The sequence below is a fragment of the Schistocerca serialis genome, chromosome 1 (assembly GCF_023864345.2).
Source record: "Schistocerca serialis cubense isolate TAMUIC-IGC-003099 chromosome 1, iqSchSeri2.2, whole genome shotgun sequence".
In the NCBI taxonomy this organism is placed as follows: domain Eukaryota; kingdom Metazoa; phylum Arthropoda; class Insecta; order Orthoptera; family Acrididae; genus Schistocerca; species Schistocerca serialis.
This window is the reverse complement of record NC_064638.1, coordinates 310,996,665-311,016,469: the sequence shown is the minus strand read 5'-3', so window position 1 is coordinate 311,016,469 and position 19,805 is coordinate 310,996,665. Positions and strand designations below refer to the sequence as shown.

Sequence of the window (19,805 nt, the reverse complement as noted above, 5' to 3'; positions counted from 1 at the left end):
GTAGATATTGGAGCTCATATAAGTGTTTTATTTGTGTCCCAGCTGACAGCATGCACTCATCCCACAGTATATTATAAGTGGCTGAGGTGAGGAGACAATAATACCGCCTGACACTAGTTTTGTTGATCAGCAATCACTGGGATACAATAAGGGTTTGAAATGGAAGTAGTGAGGCGATGCAGACGAGATTTTGAACATTATAGGAAATGATTTCCTGAACCATCTTCAGGTGGTGATAGATTACAAGATGTGTACTGTTGAATTCCATGAGGCAACCCACGGTTTCAGCAGTAAGAGCGAACCTCAGCCATGAGGAACTTTTGGTATGAGGCCTTTCCCACAAGCTCCAACAGACTCACTTATGTGGGCGTTAAAAACTACCACCACTATCAGAATCAGTGGAGGTACAGGAAAAATTCTCTGGATTGATGTGAAAACTCCAATACTGTCGAGATCGGACTTCCTGATCGATCTGCTCTGGCAGAATGACGTTCTCGATTGATTGCAAATCAAATGTTATGAGACGTATAAGTAAACCAGAAGTTTGTAGTAGTAGTTTGTGTTGACAATTTCAGTCAACAAGATATTGAGATCCTACATGGAATGATATTGGCAGGTGGAGAAGAGGTTATAGATCTTCTGTACCCAGTTCTGGAGGAATACACATGGCTAGTCGAGGAATAGCAGTATTTGCCAGCAACTGCCCTTGTACAGCACAAATCCCCATGGGAGATACTAGACTGATTGCTCTGAAATCATTTCATTTACAATCTGTTATTGAAGAAACTATTCAACAGCAGATGGCTGCAGAGATAGGTCAACCCTCTGGAAGCCAATGGTCGTTACATATAGTCATGCTCCTAAAAAAGTTATAAACTGAGGAAAATCCTGTTGTCTATAGGTCAATATGAGAGCAGTAAACAATCACCACCCCTAACACTTACCCTCACCCCATATTGATGGAACACTGACTGATTAGGGAATTGTAAGCATTTTATCACCCCTGATATGTGCTCTGGCTACCACCAAGTTTCGACTGCACCACAAGATCAAAGATCAACCCAAAACTGCTTTTGTGGTTCCTACTGGATTGTGTGTGTTTCTCTGTATGCCTTTTGGTCTAAGGAATGTGCCTGCCACTTTTCAATGGTCTGCTGACTTACTATTGAGAGATTTGAAACTTACTACGTGTGTCATGTATCTGGATGACATAATAATTTTTTCAAAGGCAATTGAGGAACACACAAGAGAGATTAAGGAATGTGTTGTTTAGGTTGCAAAGTGCACACATAAGTTTCACGATAGAGAAGTGTTCATTTGCTGAGTCACAGGTCCAGTACCTGGAATATATTATTAGTGCAGATGGAGTTCAATGAGACCCTATTTTGACAGTAGTTGTAGACAATTTTCCAGTACCTACAAACATTAAAGAGTTGCAATCATTTCTGGGCCTAGCAAATTATTATTGCTGTTTTGTAGAGAATTATACTACGATAGTCAAGTCTTTGACAAAGTTGTTAAAGACGGGTTTGCATTTGAGTGGACATAAGAATGTGAGGTAGCTATGAAAAAAATTAAGGACGATTTAACGAGTTTACCTTTGTTAATCTGCCCAGATTTTCAAAAACCATTTACTTATTCCACGGATGCAGCTGATTACACTGTGGGCATGACTCTTTCTTAGGAATACAATGGTGAGGAAACACCTATAGGTTATGCCTCTAAGCAGATGAATTCAGCTGCGATTAGTGACAGCATCATTGAGAAAGAGCTTTTAATCCTTATGTTTGGAGGCAATTATTTTAAATGCTAATTATAAGGACACAAGTGCAGTGTGATCGCTGACCATGATGCCTTTGTACGAATGTCAAGTTTAAAGCACTCCTTTAGTCACTGAACTTGGGCAGAGTATGACTGCACAGTCTGTCACAACCCAGGCCATCGCCACCAAAATGCAGACGTGTTGAGCAACGAAGTCAGAATTGTTCAGACAGATGATGTTTCAATAGAGGAGATAAAGGAAATAAAGATGAGGTGACTTACCGAACAAAAGCGCTGGCAGGTCGATAGACACACAAACAAACACAAACACACACACAAAATTCAAGCTTTCGCAACAAACTGTTGCCTCATCAGGAAAGAGGGAAGGAGAGGGGAAGACGAAAGGAAGTAGGTTTTAAAGGAGAGGGTAAGGAGTCATTCCAATCCTGGGAGCGGAAAGACTTACCTTAGGGGGAAAAAAGGACAGGTATACACTCGCACACACGCACATATCCATCCACACATACAGACACAAGCAGACATATTTAAAGACAAAGAGTTTGGGCAGAGATGCCAGTCGAGGCAGAAGTGTAGAGGCAAAGAAGTTGTTGAAAGACAGGTGAGGTATGAGTGGTGGCAACTCGAAATTAGCGGAGATTGAGGCCTGGCGGATGACGAGAAGAGAGGATATACTGAAGGGCAAGTTCCCATCTCCGGAGTTCGGATAGGTTGGTGTTGGTGGGAAGTATCCAGATAACCCGGACGGTGTAACACTGTGCCAAGATGTGCTGGCTGTGCACCAAGGCATGTTTAGCCACAGGGTGATCCTCATTACCAACAAACACTGTCTGCCTGTGTACATTCATGCGAATGGACAGTTTGTTGCTGGTCATTCCCACATATATCTGTGTGTGTGTGTGTGTGTGTGTGTGTGTGTGTGTGTGTGTGTGTGTGTGTGCGCGCGCGCGCGCGCGCGCGAGCGAGAGTGTATACCTGTCCTTTCTTCCCCCTTAGGTAAGTCTTTCCGCTCCTGGGAATGGAATGACTCCTTACCCTCTCCCTTAAAACCCACATCCTTTCGTCTTTCCCTCTCCTTCCCTCTTTCCTGACGAAGCAACTGTTCGTTGCGAAAGCTTGAATTTTGTGTGTGTGTTTGTGTGTCTATCAACATGCCAACACTTTCGTTTGGTAAGTTACGTCATCTTTGTTTTTAGATATATTTTTCCCACGTGGAATGTTTCCCCCTATTATATAAATATTGACTAAACACCTTTCTGCAATAGCATAAAAAATTTCACGTCAGCCTTCTGCATGTACCGTGAATCAATATAGGTGTTGATGCCACCTAATAGAAGGGAATACTGCCCCAATGCCAATGTTGCTATGAATATTCTTCAAAGTAGCTGCCTGTGAAGCCGCTGTGACGTAAAAACACAAGCAGCCTGGGTGGAAATGCAATCTGACCCTGCTAAGTAGGCACGTATAAATTGCACCACGAGCCAGGTGCTGTATAGTGCACTAGTGACCCAGTACAATAGATTTTAAAAACTTTGCTAATATTAGTCACCATGCACAATTATCAAGCAAGTGATGCAACATTCCTTCTTAATATGCTTACACCTACATCGGATCTACTGGCAGAAAGCATGATTCTGCAGAGGTTTTACAAACTTTGGGCTCGCAATGAGCCTGCCCCCTGTGCGCTGGAACTATGCAACCCCTACTGGACAAACACGTCGGGTTTAATCGAACTTTTGAACAAGAGAATGCTAGCACAATACACTGGAATAACGTATTTGAAGACACAGTCTACCTTTAGCAATCAAACACGATACCAAGCTGTTACAAATTTTTGAAATTAGTTCTGTATTCCACCACACTGGAGATATTCTAAAGCACCTTTACATTTCGTCCAACTACATCGTACTATATGACATTGGAAGACTTCTGTAACTACTGTGAACACGGAGGATGAATTACATGTTGCAGCACTGCATGTAAAACCCATAGTGAAAAACAGATAGAACACAAACTAGATATTCATGAGCCAAGCGATGCTGATTGATTTGTTTAAAGGCAGACACAATTCATATATTTTGTACCAAGCCAATCCAGTGCTACTTTAATATGAGAGAGCTAGTAACAGTTCAAACTCACACAAGAGACATAGCTTTTTTTTTTTTTTTAACTAGACTCAAGAAGTAATGATAAAATGAGACATAAAAATGTCAAGCAGTACCCTCATAAGTCTGAGAAATGCAAGATTGGAGGAAGTTACATCAGAATTATGCCCACTGCTGTTCTAGCTTCTCATAATGTTTATTGTTTTTAGCATATGGTTATTGAGTTCTGCCTTGCTATTTTTGCATTTGTTTGTATTATACTTTATACCTTTGTTCCATAAAGAGTGACAGTTTGCTCCTTTCTCTGAGCTTGGCCATAAACTCAAGTGTATTTTGTGTCATGAGAATACTGATAACTAATGGAAAGAAACAGCATTAATGCAGATCGGTATTGTTCAATACGAGCAAACAAACATATGTTGATACAAGCAGATAGTGTGTGTCAATTCTTATTTGTTCATTTATAAATAACATTGTTAAGGAAAAGCTTCCCTATATCTTTAACATCACTTCCCCTGCTGCGACTCAGTGATTTACTATTTCCCCTTGTGGATGAGCATATCTTGTTAGGGTTTTGGACTTGAAATGGAACCTGCGCACCCTGAAAGCTAATTGCCACATTTCCTTTTGGTTCGAATTACGGGAAACATTCTAACTGAGCACAAGTTAGAGAAGCTTATTTCCGTAAGAACTGGCAGTGGTTAACTGAGACAAGGAAAGTGTATGATGGTTGATCCCATTAATAAAATTATTGTGCTAGAGGCACCATCCAGGACATATCTACTTACTTTAATGTCACTGAATGACAACAACGCATAATACTGGTGTAAGGAACTGTGAAATTGTACTATTCCTAGAAGATCAATAATTCAATAACAGTCTTAATCACATTTATTATTGTTGTAATACCGCCAACCGGTTTCAACCCGACGTAGGGGTCATCATCTGGGTGTTTACACCATTGGTCGACTGCTGGTGGTGTCACTCCTGTCTACATAACAGCAGAAAACTATCCTGCCTATCCCTATCCTAACTATCCTGATAGTCTCCTGCCGTTATGTAGATAGGAGTGACGCCACCAGCAGTCGACCAATGGTGTTAACGCCCAGAAGATGATGACCCCTATGTCGGGTTGAAACCGGCTGGCGGCATTATAACAATAATAAATGCGACTGAGACTGTTCTTGAATTATTGATTAACCATACTAATTGCTGCTTCTCTCCACAACCATGTTGTCCAAAAATCTATTCCTAGAAGAGACTAAAACCCTTCCTTGCCCTCATTCTGTCTTTATGAGGCACAAACCTTGGTTCATACCTGTCGGAAACAGTTTATTGTACTCTGTGCCACAAGTAGCTTTGATCTGCTATCAGCCTACAATCAGGTCTCATAACTATCAGGTCATCAAGGCTAACAGTGGACAACTGTTTAACATTTTTTCTTGCAATATAGTTACACCCACTGTTCATTTAACACAATCCCGCAACACTAGTCTCAAGTGTTTAGTGTTACACCTGTCTGAAGTACCTACAGTGTTACCACACACAAACAGCAATATTACCTGACAATTCTAAGACTTGACTTTTAGTCTCCATTAACAAATTATTTGCTACAGAACATGGACAAATACACTTGACCATAAAAGTCATTGAATGAACATCGAACACATGCACCAAGTGATTATTCCCAGTGCTATGTCTGTCCCACTAACTCTGATCCTTGTTTGCTTTATTGAACAAATCTTGTATGCCCATGGCTACTGTAAATGTTTTAAGGTACGACCACAAGCAATACCCAAGCAACAATGGGCCAACATCATGGGTAATACCTAGGCATGCTTCAGGCATGACCCACCCTCATGTTAAGATGTTGAGATTAGTGGTCCATGTTATTGCATTCATGTTCCTTTTAAATGGTCGAATTCGTGTCTAGGCATGAAGTAATGCAGAGTCACTGTACTGAATAATTGCGTGACAAGGAGTATTTATATTTCAACTTTAAAAGTCATGCATATCAGGTACAAGGATTATTTTGTAACTTTTATTAAGAAATGTACAAGTAAACATTTTTGTAAACAACAGTCACGGGTATTTCCTAGTTACCTTTATTTGTGTGACAAAGCCCATTATGTGATATGTATGTTAATAATAATTGTGATACAGTTACCTGTAAATGGCCCCATACACTGAATACCTCCCTGAGCCCTCCACCAAAGTGAGACTTGTCCTTGTGTGTTGCAGTCGCCTGTAATTTGTGAGGCCTATTTACCAAGCCTGCCTTTCACCCTATGGCAGCACCAGCACTGTCTGTTCCGGCCGCACCCCTATACCTTGGTACCTGAGCCCTGCCATGCACAGCTCAGCCATTGTCTGGCTGACTGTCTCGACCACATCATTGTGCCATCCACTGGCTTTGACAGCAGTCATCCTCCTGACATTGCCCTCACTCTGACGATGTCACAATAGCTATCTCGCATCCAGACCCAACTTACAGGGCCACTTCTCTGTAGTTTTGCTTAATTTTGTAAGAAGTTCTATGTGGCCCTTCTACACTTGACTTTCATAAATGTCAAAACCTTTAAATCAATTTTAACGGTTGTCACAAATCATATGTAAACTAGGCCCCTTTTAAATGATTTGCTATAATCCAATCACCAAATATTTCTAAGGTCCCTTATTACTGTAAATATCAGCAGAACTTTGTGTGGTAACCTTTTAAATATGTATTCAGTTTTATAATTTGTAACTCACTCTTAGGGCCCATAAAATGGTCCCATGAAAGAGGGAGGAGATGTGTGTGGGGAGTAGTGAACAATTTTATTGAGAGGAAAAATAGTTTTTCAAAATATTTTTCTGAATGTTCTGTGTTAATTGCCTTTCAAATGATGTACAGTACTGGCACTTTGGCAAGACAGTGGCTGAACTTGGGCCAGCACAGAACCAGATGTTTTGCGTAACATCCATGCTCAGTCCATGTGAACATGGTTCAACGGTAGAACTGCTGACAGATGGACACTCACTGAAGCACCCTCACAGGGGGGTGGGGGGGACGCGTTGGTAAGAACGCGTCAGTATTCGGAATGCTCTCTTGACTGCCAGCTTGATCCACAACCGGTCATGTCCACTAGTCCCCCCGAGACACCAGCAGCCTCCTGTTGACGTAGCGAGTTGGGAGTTTAGTGTACCACTTAGGAATAGGCTTATAAAACCTCCACTGGTGACTGGAATGAGTCTTTTCTTTCGAAGGTTTGCTCCCAATATCATGAGACGCCTGCTTCCCACTCATTTCCCACCCTCCAGCACATACATTACATAGAATACATAAATTGAAAAGTTTTGCACTGTTGTGTGATTTGTTGCTTTCAGAAAATCTTATACAGATATACCAATAGTGGCAGGTAGGTGGAGGTGATGAGTTGGCTGTGTCGGCCTCTTTTCCTTCATCAGGTTTGATGTCTGAGAGGTTCAAGTTCTTGTTGTAACATCATAACAATTTCTACAATCAGTTCGTCCGATTCTTCTTTAACTACAGGTTCTTTATTGTCACCGTCTTTCCAGTCCGAAACTTCATCTCATGGCAAATTTCTTATTTCATTTTGAGCAACATCTAACAGAATGAATTTTTCACTCCGCAGCAGAATGTGCACTGATTTAAAACTTCCTGTGAGATTAAAACTGCATGCTGGATTGAGACTTGAACTTGGGACCTTTGCCTTTCATGGACTAGTCAGCAGCGCACTTGCCCACAGAAGGCAAAGATCCCGAGTTCAAGTCTCAGACCGAGATCCGGAAGTCAGTTTTAATCTGCCAGGAAGTTTCAACATCTAACAGTTTAACAACAGTATCACTTTTGATTGGAACAGTGGAACCTGTTTCTTTTTCTTAGGCTTTTGGCCAGAGTTTTTGCCAAGACTTAACTTTATTCCACGCCAAAATGGTTCCACAAACAGACTCTTTAATGCTAATTTTTTTTTTTTAAATCCAACACTGAGCAGCCTGAATTGATAAGCTATTGAAGAAAAGAAGCTCTGTAAAAACATTTGGAATTCTGAATTACTCCCTGATCCATAATCTGAATATGGGAAGTAAAGTTTGCTGGAAGATCAGTGGCGAATGTATTCCCCACGATCAATTCAGATATTGGAGGGTTGGCTACATAGTTACCCAGCAACAGTACAACCTTGCTCGGTTCAGGCAAACAAAGTTTTTTTTTTAATTCTCTCTCACAGACAGTACAAAATTGAGAAAAAGACAGCCCTAAAACAATTCTGGAGCCATCTATGAAGTGGAATGAGCTCCATAAATTACAGACAAATTTAAAATTCCTTTAAAAGCTCTTGGCTTTTTGTACTTGCCAATAACATAAGGGGTTAACACAATGCCAAAGTTGGCCCATTTCATCACCATTATAGATATGACTAGCAGTTAAGTTATGGTGTTAAATTGAAGAAGTTCCTTTGTATTCTTCAGCTGCATTTTGATAAGCTAATCATAACTTCCCATCCAGCTTCCAAATTCCATTACTAGTTCTGAATAGGTATAGCCAATCATAAGAAAATACATGTTCGGTTTCTGATTACCCCAAATCATTATAGAAATGTTTACTTTTTTTTATAATCATGGGCCCAGTTGCAGGTTTTCCTTCACACTTTTTGCCACAGAACCACTTCTACAAAATTACATTCAACTGATAGAGTTTGGACTTTTATAAAGGTTTTGTGATTGTGTCATTTAATTCTACAGTCTGTGAGGCAAATTTCTGAAGCTGAACTTTAATTCTCTTAATATCATTAATTGTTGAAGAAACAGCTTTACATTCTTCCATAATCTTAATTCTATTCTCATCTTTTTCAAGCCGCTTAATGATCTCCAGCTTTTGCTGTATCGTAAACATAATTTCTTTACATCTCACTTTCACTTTGTCTTGGGAGTTGTTTGAAAAAACATTCCCACAACAACACTCAGCACTATTGTAAATGTAATATAGAACAGCTCTAACCATGGTTATTCTTTAAAGCACCAATTTTTAAATTACTGTAGACAGCTGGTGCACGAAACAAGCTGGCTGACAGGTGACTGAAACAACTGTTGGTGCTATGTGATCGAACTCTGTTGAATGAGTCCAAAATATTCCGTTTGTACGAAGCGGTGCCCAATTATTGGACATGCTGGAGTGTCGGATGCCAGATTAATGGACTTTTACTGTAGAAAAAACTGAATTCTGTTCTTGTTGTTGTAATTCAACTTCATCAAGGTACATAGATTTTTTCAATACACAAATGACTTTCGCCACCCACCTTGCATGATGGATCCCATTGGAGCAAGGAAAGAGACTCCATGAGAGTGTTTTTCGAGAAGAAAGTTCACAGTTAATAAAAAAAAAAATATATTCATACAATCCTCTTGTATACTTCGGCCAGTGTGGCAAATACAGATTTTTTTCTAAAATGCTTTTAAACACAACAAACGCACCTCTCAAATTTGTCATATTTTATGCTGTAGTGACAAACTAACAATCCAACTTGAAATGAATTCAGTGCAAGTTTCACAGATAACTTTTTCCAGCCCTTTTCCTTAGCTGTTAAGCAACCAAATTATGCATCAAATTATCGGCATTGAAATAGTGGTGGATTTTTCTTTAATTTTTATTTTCAAAGACATTTGTGTACAAAATATATTCTAAGTACATCAATAAGCAATTTACTGAATTGTTGAATTTCATACTTGTTTGACTCTCATCTGTTAATGGGTGCCTATGCTTAGCCAGAAAATCTTTTTCTCAAATAATTGACAACTGATACATGCATAAACTTTGGAGTCCCTTTCAACTATTGACTGCTTTAAAACTGACCATCTTTTTTGATTGTAAAGACCTTCAAAGCACTTATTTCTTTTCACTTATGAAGTGACACTCTCTCAGCATATTTACGGTGTTGCTGCCATTGCTGATACAAAGCCTATTTTTAGTGTGGAGTTCCTCAATTCTTGTTTAGGAAATTGTGTGTTTTCCATATAAATCTTCATCCTCTCTCTACCTGGCCTACAGTCACTAGTCCGTTACATCACCTGATTATGTAATGCTTTCTGAGAGTGAATGCAGATAAGGAGATCTAACTAACCAATCTGTCTACATTATGTAATCAATGAATATATCATGCAGAAACACTATTTTTTTAGGAAATTTATCTAAAATCTATATAGCGTGCACAATCAGATAAAAATGGAACAATGAACAAGTAAAAATAAAAAGTTCCCAAAGATGAAAGTGTTTGTCCATCTCTAGCAACTAGGACCCAGTTCTTCTCTGAGTACCTTTCATCTTATACTGTTTGGAAATTTTTTTTTTTTTTTCCAAATTCCTTTATTCGTCACACAAAACTGTTTTAAGTTAGAAGTTTGAGAGGTCTTATTGAGGACTACATACTAATTACGCCTGCTGAAAGTATGTTAGTAGTTATAAAATTTGTAAGTGACCAAATGCCAATGTATTAATTTGTGTAGTGTGATATTTCTACCCTTTAAGGAAAACAGGTATTTCAGAGACTTGGAACTTGTTTTGCTGTTGTATTAAAACTTACAAATTAAATGCATTTGGTGACAAGGCAGGATACCAGATCAAAGGTATTAATGATATACTATAACTATGATTCATAACAGACCCAAGTTACTTGAGTCTCATACAGAAGTTTTATGCAATACCTCATATGGGTCATCTTCCTCCTCCTCATCAACATCATCTTCATTGTTCTCATCATCACTCTCTGGATCTAAAAATGTCCACCCACCACTCTCAAAGAAGCCCTCAGGATCATCTGTTATTGTCTTCATAATTTTTGTCCAATTCAGAGACTGAATACCTTCAGTGTATCTTATATCACATGAACTGCAAAAAAATTAAATTCATGCTGAACAAAAAACTGCTGTCACAACTTTAAGGTCAGAGTTTGTTATGATAATGAAAACTGTACAATCGAAACAACAAGCATAAGGTAGGAAAGGCAGCCACTTCTTCAATGTGTACACTTGAGGAAGGGTGGAGATGCGCATCCCTTGGCTGTGATTACACACTAAATGAAATTGTTTTTTATCTGAGTTGTAAATAAGCAGAATCTATTGATTGGCAAGACGTAGTGGTAACTGGGGTACAGTAGAAACTGATTTGGTCATGTGACCAGGTAGTCTCATTCTAATTCAAAGCAGTGTGCACTGTTATTTCAGAGTGCAAGTGTACAAAGTGATAATGGAAAACACATTCACGAGAAGCCATGAGAATTGCTGTTACCATCACTAATTTTGATGATAATGAGAATGAGAGAGTTGTGACAGCCCTGACACAGAGGCAATAGAAGATGCAAGCAAATTTTGACAAGTAAGAGTTAAATCAATGGTGTGCAAATTACGGAAGGAGGGACACCATGTCAATTTGAGCAGAATTCAGGTATCTGCCCCAAAGCAGAACAAAAAAAAATGCACACAATAAATATTTCATTGACAATGTAAAATTTGAGAGCAACTTCTTTGATATTATGAACAATACAAAGAAAACTGCCTTTGCAGAAACTCCACAGCTTTTTGTTGCACCAAACTGGACTTCCAGGATAGCACGGAAACTTAGAGAAGTAACTGCTGCATCTATGAGATTTTACTTTAAAAGGTGTGTGAATAAATTCATTTTTTGATTTTCCAACACAATACACTGTGTTGAAAAGTGGCAGAGTTTGACTAGTACTGTCAAATAAGAGTGTCAGGCAAGTCTCACAACTATTGTCAAATATCACTGTCAGGCAATGTCTCATTGTTGTGAAGGCAGTTTCATTTTATTGACTTCTGCTCTATGACTACAACAGGTAAGTACATACTATCATGTAGAAATATACATAAAAAATTGAAAATATATACATACGAGGACAAAATTTTGCAGTATGATGGTTGCCTACCGACTGCTGCCATACCATCAAAACCTACATACTTTGAAACTGGTCTGGAATCTTGCAAAAATAATATCCATAGTCATAATACACCAAGCAACTACTCTCTAACTCAAAAAGATACTGGCTGATGCTTTTTACTGCTAATAAACAAACACAGTGTATTTCACCTTGTCTGGCGCAAGCCTTTTAATATAACACTACTTCAGTGACTTGTGCATCAACATCACTGCTTTTACATGCAAGTACCTTTATAGTTGGTACATAAGGCTGAATGGACCTCCTATCAGGGCTATCCACCCAAAAAAGATTAGAAATATCTTCAGGATTGAAAATAGAATCTTGCCATTACTAGCCAAAAATACTAATCACTATCCCATGTGGTGAATTAAATACAGTTTAGCTTTCTGTGTTATAACATTATAAAACTTGAAAGGTCATGTACTGCACAAAAAAGTGTGAGATTACTACTGGAGGAGAGAGATGGCGATGGAAAACTGAAAATATAATAAAATATTTAACAATATAATGAAAAGGATAGTTGCTACTAACCATATATCAGAGATCGAAAGTCGCAGAGAGGCACAACAAAGTGGCTGTTGCACAATTAGCTTTTGGCCAACAAGGCCTATTTCAAAATTAGGTAACATACACACATGCACACACTCAAGCAAACACAACTCACACACATGACCACAGCCTCTGGCCAAAGACTGTGGTCATGCATGTGTGAGTTGCATTTGGGTGTGTGTGTGTGTGTGTGTGTGTGTGTGTGTGTGTGTGTGTTTTGTCCAATTTTGAGATATGTCTTGTTGGCTGAAAGCTAATTGTATGACAAGTCTTTTCATTTTGCCTGTCCAACTCAGTTGGTCATCTTTACATTGAATACCAATCTATCCTCTTCCTAATATAGTTCGTTCAGCACAGATTTTAAGAAAAAGTCATGCTGACTCATCCACAACTGAAACAGCAGGCGACAAATCATCAGTCACCATTATGGACAGGTAGTTTTATGGATACTACCAGAAAACCATCCTGGGCAGCTAATGTGAGAAATATTGTATGTTCCGTATCTGTTCTGGTTCTAGATAGGTACTTCATTCAGTGGCACTTAAAGACATGTAGCATGCTATGGTTCTCCTATTTGTAAGACTACTGAAGTGTATGCCATCCCCACTTTTCGGGCACTAAATCGACAATGCTACCACCATGGCCAGGTTACCAGTATGTTTTGTTGAGTAATAATTACTGGATGCACCTCTATTTATTTCTGTACACAAGACATTTAGAATGATGAGGAACCAACAAGTTTGCAAATTTCTTCAGACATGTGTATGACGTATCTTTTTATTACAGAGGCATTTTACTTTAGCTGTAAAATTATGTGCATATATGCTGCTCGAAACTGTGCCTGACAGAATAATTTTATTTTTATAATGACACCCCTGACTGCTGATAGGCAGTATTTGAATGGTCATTCATTTTGTTGATTAAGTATGGTAAAGGACTTTACTTCTCTAATATTATTGATCATGATTTTTTCCACAATCAATTCTCATTTTGCCGCTGCTCCTGAGACACACCCAACTCCCACACTATGTTTCACTCCTGGCTGCCACACCTGTCAGCAGAGGCATCTGCTCATAAACAATATTTATATAGTGATATGTATGGTTCACCTATCAACTAGTTACAGACAAGCAGCTGCCTTTCCTCAGTTTTGAGTGTTTAAAATCAGGTAAAATTTCAAATACTGAAACAGTATTTCATAAGAAACTGCATTTGATTTTTCAAACAATGGAAAATCCAGGATGGAATGTAACAATATTATGAGAAAGAAAGCTGCTACTCACCATACAGCGGAGGTGCTGAGTTGCATATAGGCTCAACAAAAAGAACTCTTTAACAGTTAAAGCTTTCGGCCATTGGCCTTTGTCAACAATACACACAAGCACAACTCTACACACACGACTGCAGTCTCAGACAGCTGAAACCACACTGTCAACATGTTTTTTGTTGTGCCTATCTGCGACTCAGCATCTCCTCTATATGGTGAGTAGCAACTTTCCACCTCATAATACTGTTACATTTGATTTTTTCTTTTCAATTAATTAATTAATACTCACTTTAGCCATTCCTTCACATGATCCAACATATTCATAGGAATAGCATTTACCATTGCTACTTTTCGATGATAATCTTTGAAAACAAAGATCATATCAAAATTTTTTAAGTGGAATTGTACACGTTCGAAGTGCACCAGCTCCACATCTTCCAAAGTGATGACAAATGGTGGCTATAAATAAATAAATAAAAAAAATACACTTTAGTTCACACAGCAGACATAAGGAAAAATAATAAATGTAGTTAAAGAAATAAGATTAATCAGAATCTATTTTTCTCCAGGTATTTGTTTTCCAACAAGTCACAACCCCATGTTGTCTTTTAATAGTGACAATATACTGTTCCTATCACTACCAAAATGTTTCCTTATGCAAACTGACACTTGTGGAAAATGTGCAATCATGACTGAATTACCACAGAAATGTTAAAGGTACGGCAAATTTGACATAATAATATAAATAAATGGTAAAAATACTAATTTAAGTAAATTGCTGGCACATAATCAGAACCAGTTCTGCAGCAACATGGCCTCAATATAAGACAGGTTGCTGCAGGTGTAACTGATGCTCACAAGCCACAATATTATATTTGGGGGAACAACAGTGAATGCTGTTAACTGCATGGATACAACAAGTTCACCAAATGACATAATGGTAACTGAACGAGTTTATGAAGACTGAAGAATTTTGTTCTTTTGGTCTTCAGTCCGAAGAATGGTCCGATGCAGCTCTCCAAGCTACAGTATTCTGTGCAGGCCTACTCATCTCTGAATAACAACTGCAATATACATTCACTTGAACCTTTTTACTACATTTGTCTCTTGGTCTCCCTCTACAATTTCTGTTTCCCACACTTCCCTCCAACACTCAACTGATGATCCCTTCTTTAAATCAAATTGTGCAATTTTTTTTTAAATTCAATACAGGATCACCTCATTAATTATCTGATCTACCCATCTAGTCATCAACATTCTTCTATAGCACCAAGTTTCAAATGCTTGTGTTCTCTTCTTGTCTTTGCTGTTTTTCATCCATGTTTCACATCCATATGAGGCAACACACTGTACAAATACCTCCAAAAATGATTTCCTAATGTTTAAATTTATATTTGATGTGAACAAATTTCTCTTTCTGAAACCCTTTTCTCACCATTGCCAATCTTCATTTTCGATTCTCTCCCATTCACTTCAGCCATCATCAATTATTTTATTGCTCCAACAGGAAAACTCATCTACATTGTTAGTGACTCATTTCCTAATCTAATTCCCTCAGTATCACTTGATTTTATTCAACCCTATTCCATTATCTTTGCTTTAATATGCTGATGTTCATTTTGTATCTTCCTTACAAGAAACTGTTCATTCCATTCAGCTGCTCTTCCATGTCCTTTGCTGTTTGACAGAATCAAAATGTCATCAGCAAACCTCAAAGATTCTATTTCTCCCTGAACTTTAATTCCTTAATTCCTTCTGCAACCCTGTCTCATTTCCTCCACAATCAGTACTTCCCTTTCATGCTTAAATTGTTATAATTGCTGCCTGGTTTCAATAAGAGTTGTATATAACCTTTCACTCCAAACATTTTATCTCTGCTAACTTCAGAATTTCAAGACTGTATTCCATTCTACATTGTCAAAAACTTTCTCTACGTCTACAAATGCTATAAAGATTTAGCCTTTCTTTAATATTATCTCCTAAGATATGTCAGAGGGTCAGTGTTGCCTCATCTGTCCTCACATTTCTAAGGACCCTGTACTGATCTTCCTTGAGGTCTACTTCTGTCAGTTTTTCCATTTTTCTGTAAATAATTCTTATCAGTATTTTGAAACTATGAGTTACTAAAATGATAGTTCAGTAATATTCGGGCCTGTTTTCATTGGAATATTACTTATTACATTCTCCTTGAAGGCTGACGGTATTTCTTCTGCCTCACACCACTACGAGATTAGGTGGAAGAATAATCCACATGAATTCCAGTGGCATGGGGGACGATAAAAGTGATATGACAATCTACTTTCTGATGGAACATTAGTAATTGCACAAAAGTGACTATTTGATAAGTTATCATTTCATCCGCTTTATTAATCTGATTTTATCTGATGTTTGTACCTGTGAAATGTCTGTTCTTCTAGCTGTTAAATGATTGAATAAGATGTGTCTCTGACTACAATTCTACAATAGTTAAAAATATTCCAGAGCAAATTAAGTTAGTCATGAAGTGTGCATTTACGGCCATTTACATTCCATTTTACTGCTATTCACGTGTATAAGCTTTTCAACAACTTTCATAATACAGGGTGATTCAAAAAGAATACCACAGCTTTAAAAATGTGTATTTAATGAAAGAAACATAATATAACCTTCTGTTATACATCATTACAAAGAGTATTTAAAAAGGTTTTTTTTCACTCAAAAACAAGTTCAGAGATTTTCAATATGGCCCCCCCCAGACACTCGAGCAATATCAACCCGATACTCCAACTCGTTCCACACTCTCAGTAGTATATCAGGTGTAACAGTTTGGATGGCTGCTGTTATTTCTCATTTCAAATCATCAATGGTGGCTGGGAGAGGTGGCCGAAACACCATATCCTTAACATACCCCCATAAGAAAAAGTCGCAGGGGGTAAGATCAGGGCTTCTTGGAGGCCAGTGATGAAGTGCTCTGTCACGGGCTGCCTGGCGGCCGATCCATCGCCTCGGGTAGTTGACGTTCAGGTAGTTACGGACAGATAAGTGCCAATGTGGTGGTGCTCCATCCTGCTGAAATATGAATTTTTGTGCTTCTTGTTCGAGCTGAGGGAACAGCCAATTCTCTAACATCTCCAGATACTGTAGTCCAGTTACAGTAGCACCTTCGAAGAAAGGTGACGCTGACGCCTAGTCAACAGCGCCTCAAGCAAACAAATGTACAACTAAATGAAACTTTATAGCTCCCTTAATTCGCCGACAGATAGTGCTTAGCTCTGCCTTTTGTCGTTGCAGAGTTTTAAATTCCTAAAGTTGTGGTATTCTTTTTGAATCACCCTGTATTTTTACTCTAAATGACTGAATGCAGATAAAAGTTTTCTAAATACTTTTGTTAGGACATTTATACTGCTGCATGAATTATTTCCACAGTATACCATAATAATATGGGATGCAGACTGTTCACAGGCTATTTAAAGTTATTTATATAATGCTGCAGGGCTATTTACACATAAGTTTATGGAACAGTCTAATCACAGAAGTAAGGGTGTAATTCCTTAGAACTCATACAAGAGTTTAAATAAAGATTCCTTATGCAAACAAAGCAATTCCATAAAACAAACTACTTTCGTTTACTTTACAGGGTCATTCCATGTGAAATTCACAAATCAGAAAATAAAATGAACCTTGATGATTAGAATTTTGTAATTTTTTGTCATTTATTCTACCTACCAAAACAAGATACAATCTCAAATTAAAGATGTTTTGGGTGTTTTGTTTTGGAGTTATTAATTTTTAAAGTTCCCAAAATTGTGCGATTGTTGCCATCTTTTGAAACCTTGAAGCTGCTATATCTCAGGAACTACTTGACTTACAGACCTGAAATTTGTACCAATTTATTCAGCTTCTTATAAGGTTTAAAAATACATGTCACATTACTACATTCATAAAAACGTTAACCTTTCAAAACCAAGTTCTTTTTAAATTCTGAAGAAAAAAAAAAAGTGTTAGTTATACACTATTTGTTAATGTGTGTGCCGTTTTCGTGACAGTATTCCAATGGGAACATTAAAATAAATCTGATTTTGTGCTACACATGTCTTGGACACTATTGCTGCTACTGTAGTGTGTTTAAAATTAGTTGTGACTACTGATGTTTCCCTCACTGGAGGGGACATGACACCGTTCTCCAGGTAACACCAATGGCGAGCTGGCTTTCCTTACCACATCACCAGCAATTCACACTGTGCCGTGCCACGGAAAACAGTACCACATGGTGTTATGCACTTAATGTATCTACACTGCAAAGTTGAAAAGTGGTATTTTCAGGAGGTTTAAGTGTTTTGTAGGCGTCACGTATTGAGAACAAGATAATAACAGTACAGCACGTCTGAACAGGAAATTAGCAATAAAAGTCCACAGCAGAGTTTAAAAATATTCATGTCATTAACATTCTAATGCAGCTGAAATTGTGACAGGATCCTGAAACAGTGCATTATTAAATTAGCAACTGGGGCAAGACAGGTCAGTAGTTTATGAAGAGCCCTATTCTCAGAATAAACATGAATGTGTAATATCTCCATTTATATTGTTGCAAAACACACAGCAATTCTCGTTTCAGCAGCTGTTGACGGTTGTTAAAAAATTACATTATTTTATTGAAAAGGATCTGTAGTTGCTTGAATATTGTGGTAGATATGGAAGATTCACATATGAATCATAAGGCAAAATATTCTCCGTTTCACTCACCGTCATTTGCCAACCTCTTGTTTCGATATCTCAGACCGTTCACGAGATATGAGGGATTTATGAGTATTTCATTCTCCATTTTCTCGAAACTGGAGACAGATAGCGATATGCCCAATTAGGATGAATGGGCATAGACAGAGGGTGTATACTGGCAACTCACAATATCCTGTTGCAGAGCATGCTCTAAAACATGACAATCGTGACTTCGGTGCCTGTTTTACCACCCATGCCATCTGGATTCTTTCCCCAGACACCAGTTCCTCAGAACTCCGCAGGTGGGAACTAGCACATAACATTTCCCTGGTTCTCACCACACACCTGGCCTTAATTTACATTAATTTCTTCCGCCTCAGCATTTCTTCACTGGAACTATTATTTGCTTCATTCTGTTTTAGTTTCCTACATCTTTTATTGTCTTACCCGTCTATCTTTCACTGCCCCCCCCACCTCATTTATGTACAATGCACTTAACTTTTCACTCTTATTAATTCATGCATGATGTTTAAGCAGTAATCTCTGTCTGCATATCACCCTGTCTCCCACCTTTAAGTTCTCTGGTTTTCAAAGCTTGTTCGATGCAGTCCAAACAATCAATGTTTCCTTCTCATCCCGTATAGTCTCCCCTGACCCACAGTTCTGAGTGACTTTACCAAAATCTAGTCCGCAGCTTGTGATCGTGCGGTAGCATTCTCGCTTCCCACGCCCAGGTTCGATTCCCGGCGGGGTCAGGGATTTTCTCTGCCTCCTGATGACTGGGTGTTGTGTGAAGTCCTTAGGTTAGTTGGGTTTAAGTAGTTCTAAGTTCGAGGGGACTGATGACCATAGATGTTAAGTCCCATAGTGCTCAGAGCCATTTTTGAACCCAAAATCTACCCCTTTTCCTAGACCTCCCCAGCCCTTTTCCTTCACCCCTCTTCCTTCCCCTTCAACCCTTCTGCCTGAAGCAGCAGCTTCTGGCTCCAAAAGCTTGCCAGTAACAACCATCTTTTATGGGTGAGTTGCGCCACCGCTTGGTGAGTAGATTTTTTATCTATCCAATTAAATAATTTTGGAAAGAAATTATTGACTTTATAAAACTGGATTTTCTCCATAATCCGAAAAAAAATCTTTACTTTAGTGATGGTTCAGCAGTGCAACACAAAAATCAAAAGAACTTTACTAACTTATGTCACCACGCTGAAGATTTTGAAGGAATTTAAAAAGAATGGCATTTTTATGCTACTTGTGTGATAGTGATGGTGGTGGCACAGTAAAAAATCTTTCAGCCAAAGTCAGTCTGTGAAATCCTATCAGTCACAAAATATTAACTCCCAATTGTTTGAAAGAAGAAGAAGAAGAAGCCATAGCAGTCACATGGACTTTGAGCAAAGACAAGGTTAAAACAAATGAATTGTTAATAAAATTTAAGTGAGTCCAGATGTAGATGACACGTCT

The 19,805-nt window shown here is 38.4% G+C and overlaps 1 protein-coding gene across 2 annotated transcripts in view; it reads right to left on the bottom strand.

The window, feature by feature from the left end:
- LOC126469544 (FACT complex subunit spt16) overlaps positions 1-19,805 on the bottom strand; it is a 135,352-nt gene that overhangs the window by 23,070 nt on the left and 92,477 nt on the right. For both annotated transcript variants that reach the window (XM_050096665.1, XM_050096674.1), the window contains exons 16-17: positions 13,939-14,108; positions 10,584-10,767 (exon numbers count right to left, since the gene is read on the bottom strand). In XM_050096665.1, the coding sequence (XP_049952622.1) occupies positions 10,584-10,767; positions 13,939-14,108 (354 nt within the window). The remainder of the gene's footprint in view (positions 1-10,583; positions 10,768-13,938; positions 14,109-19,805) is intronic.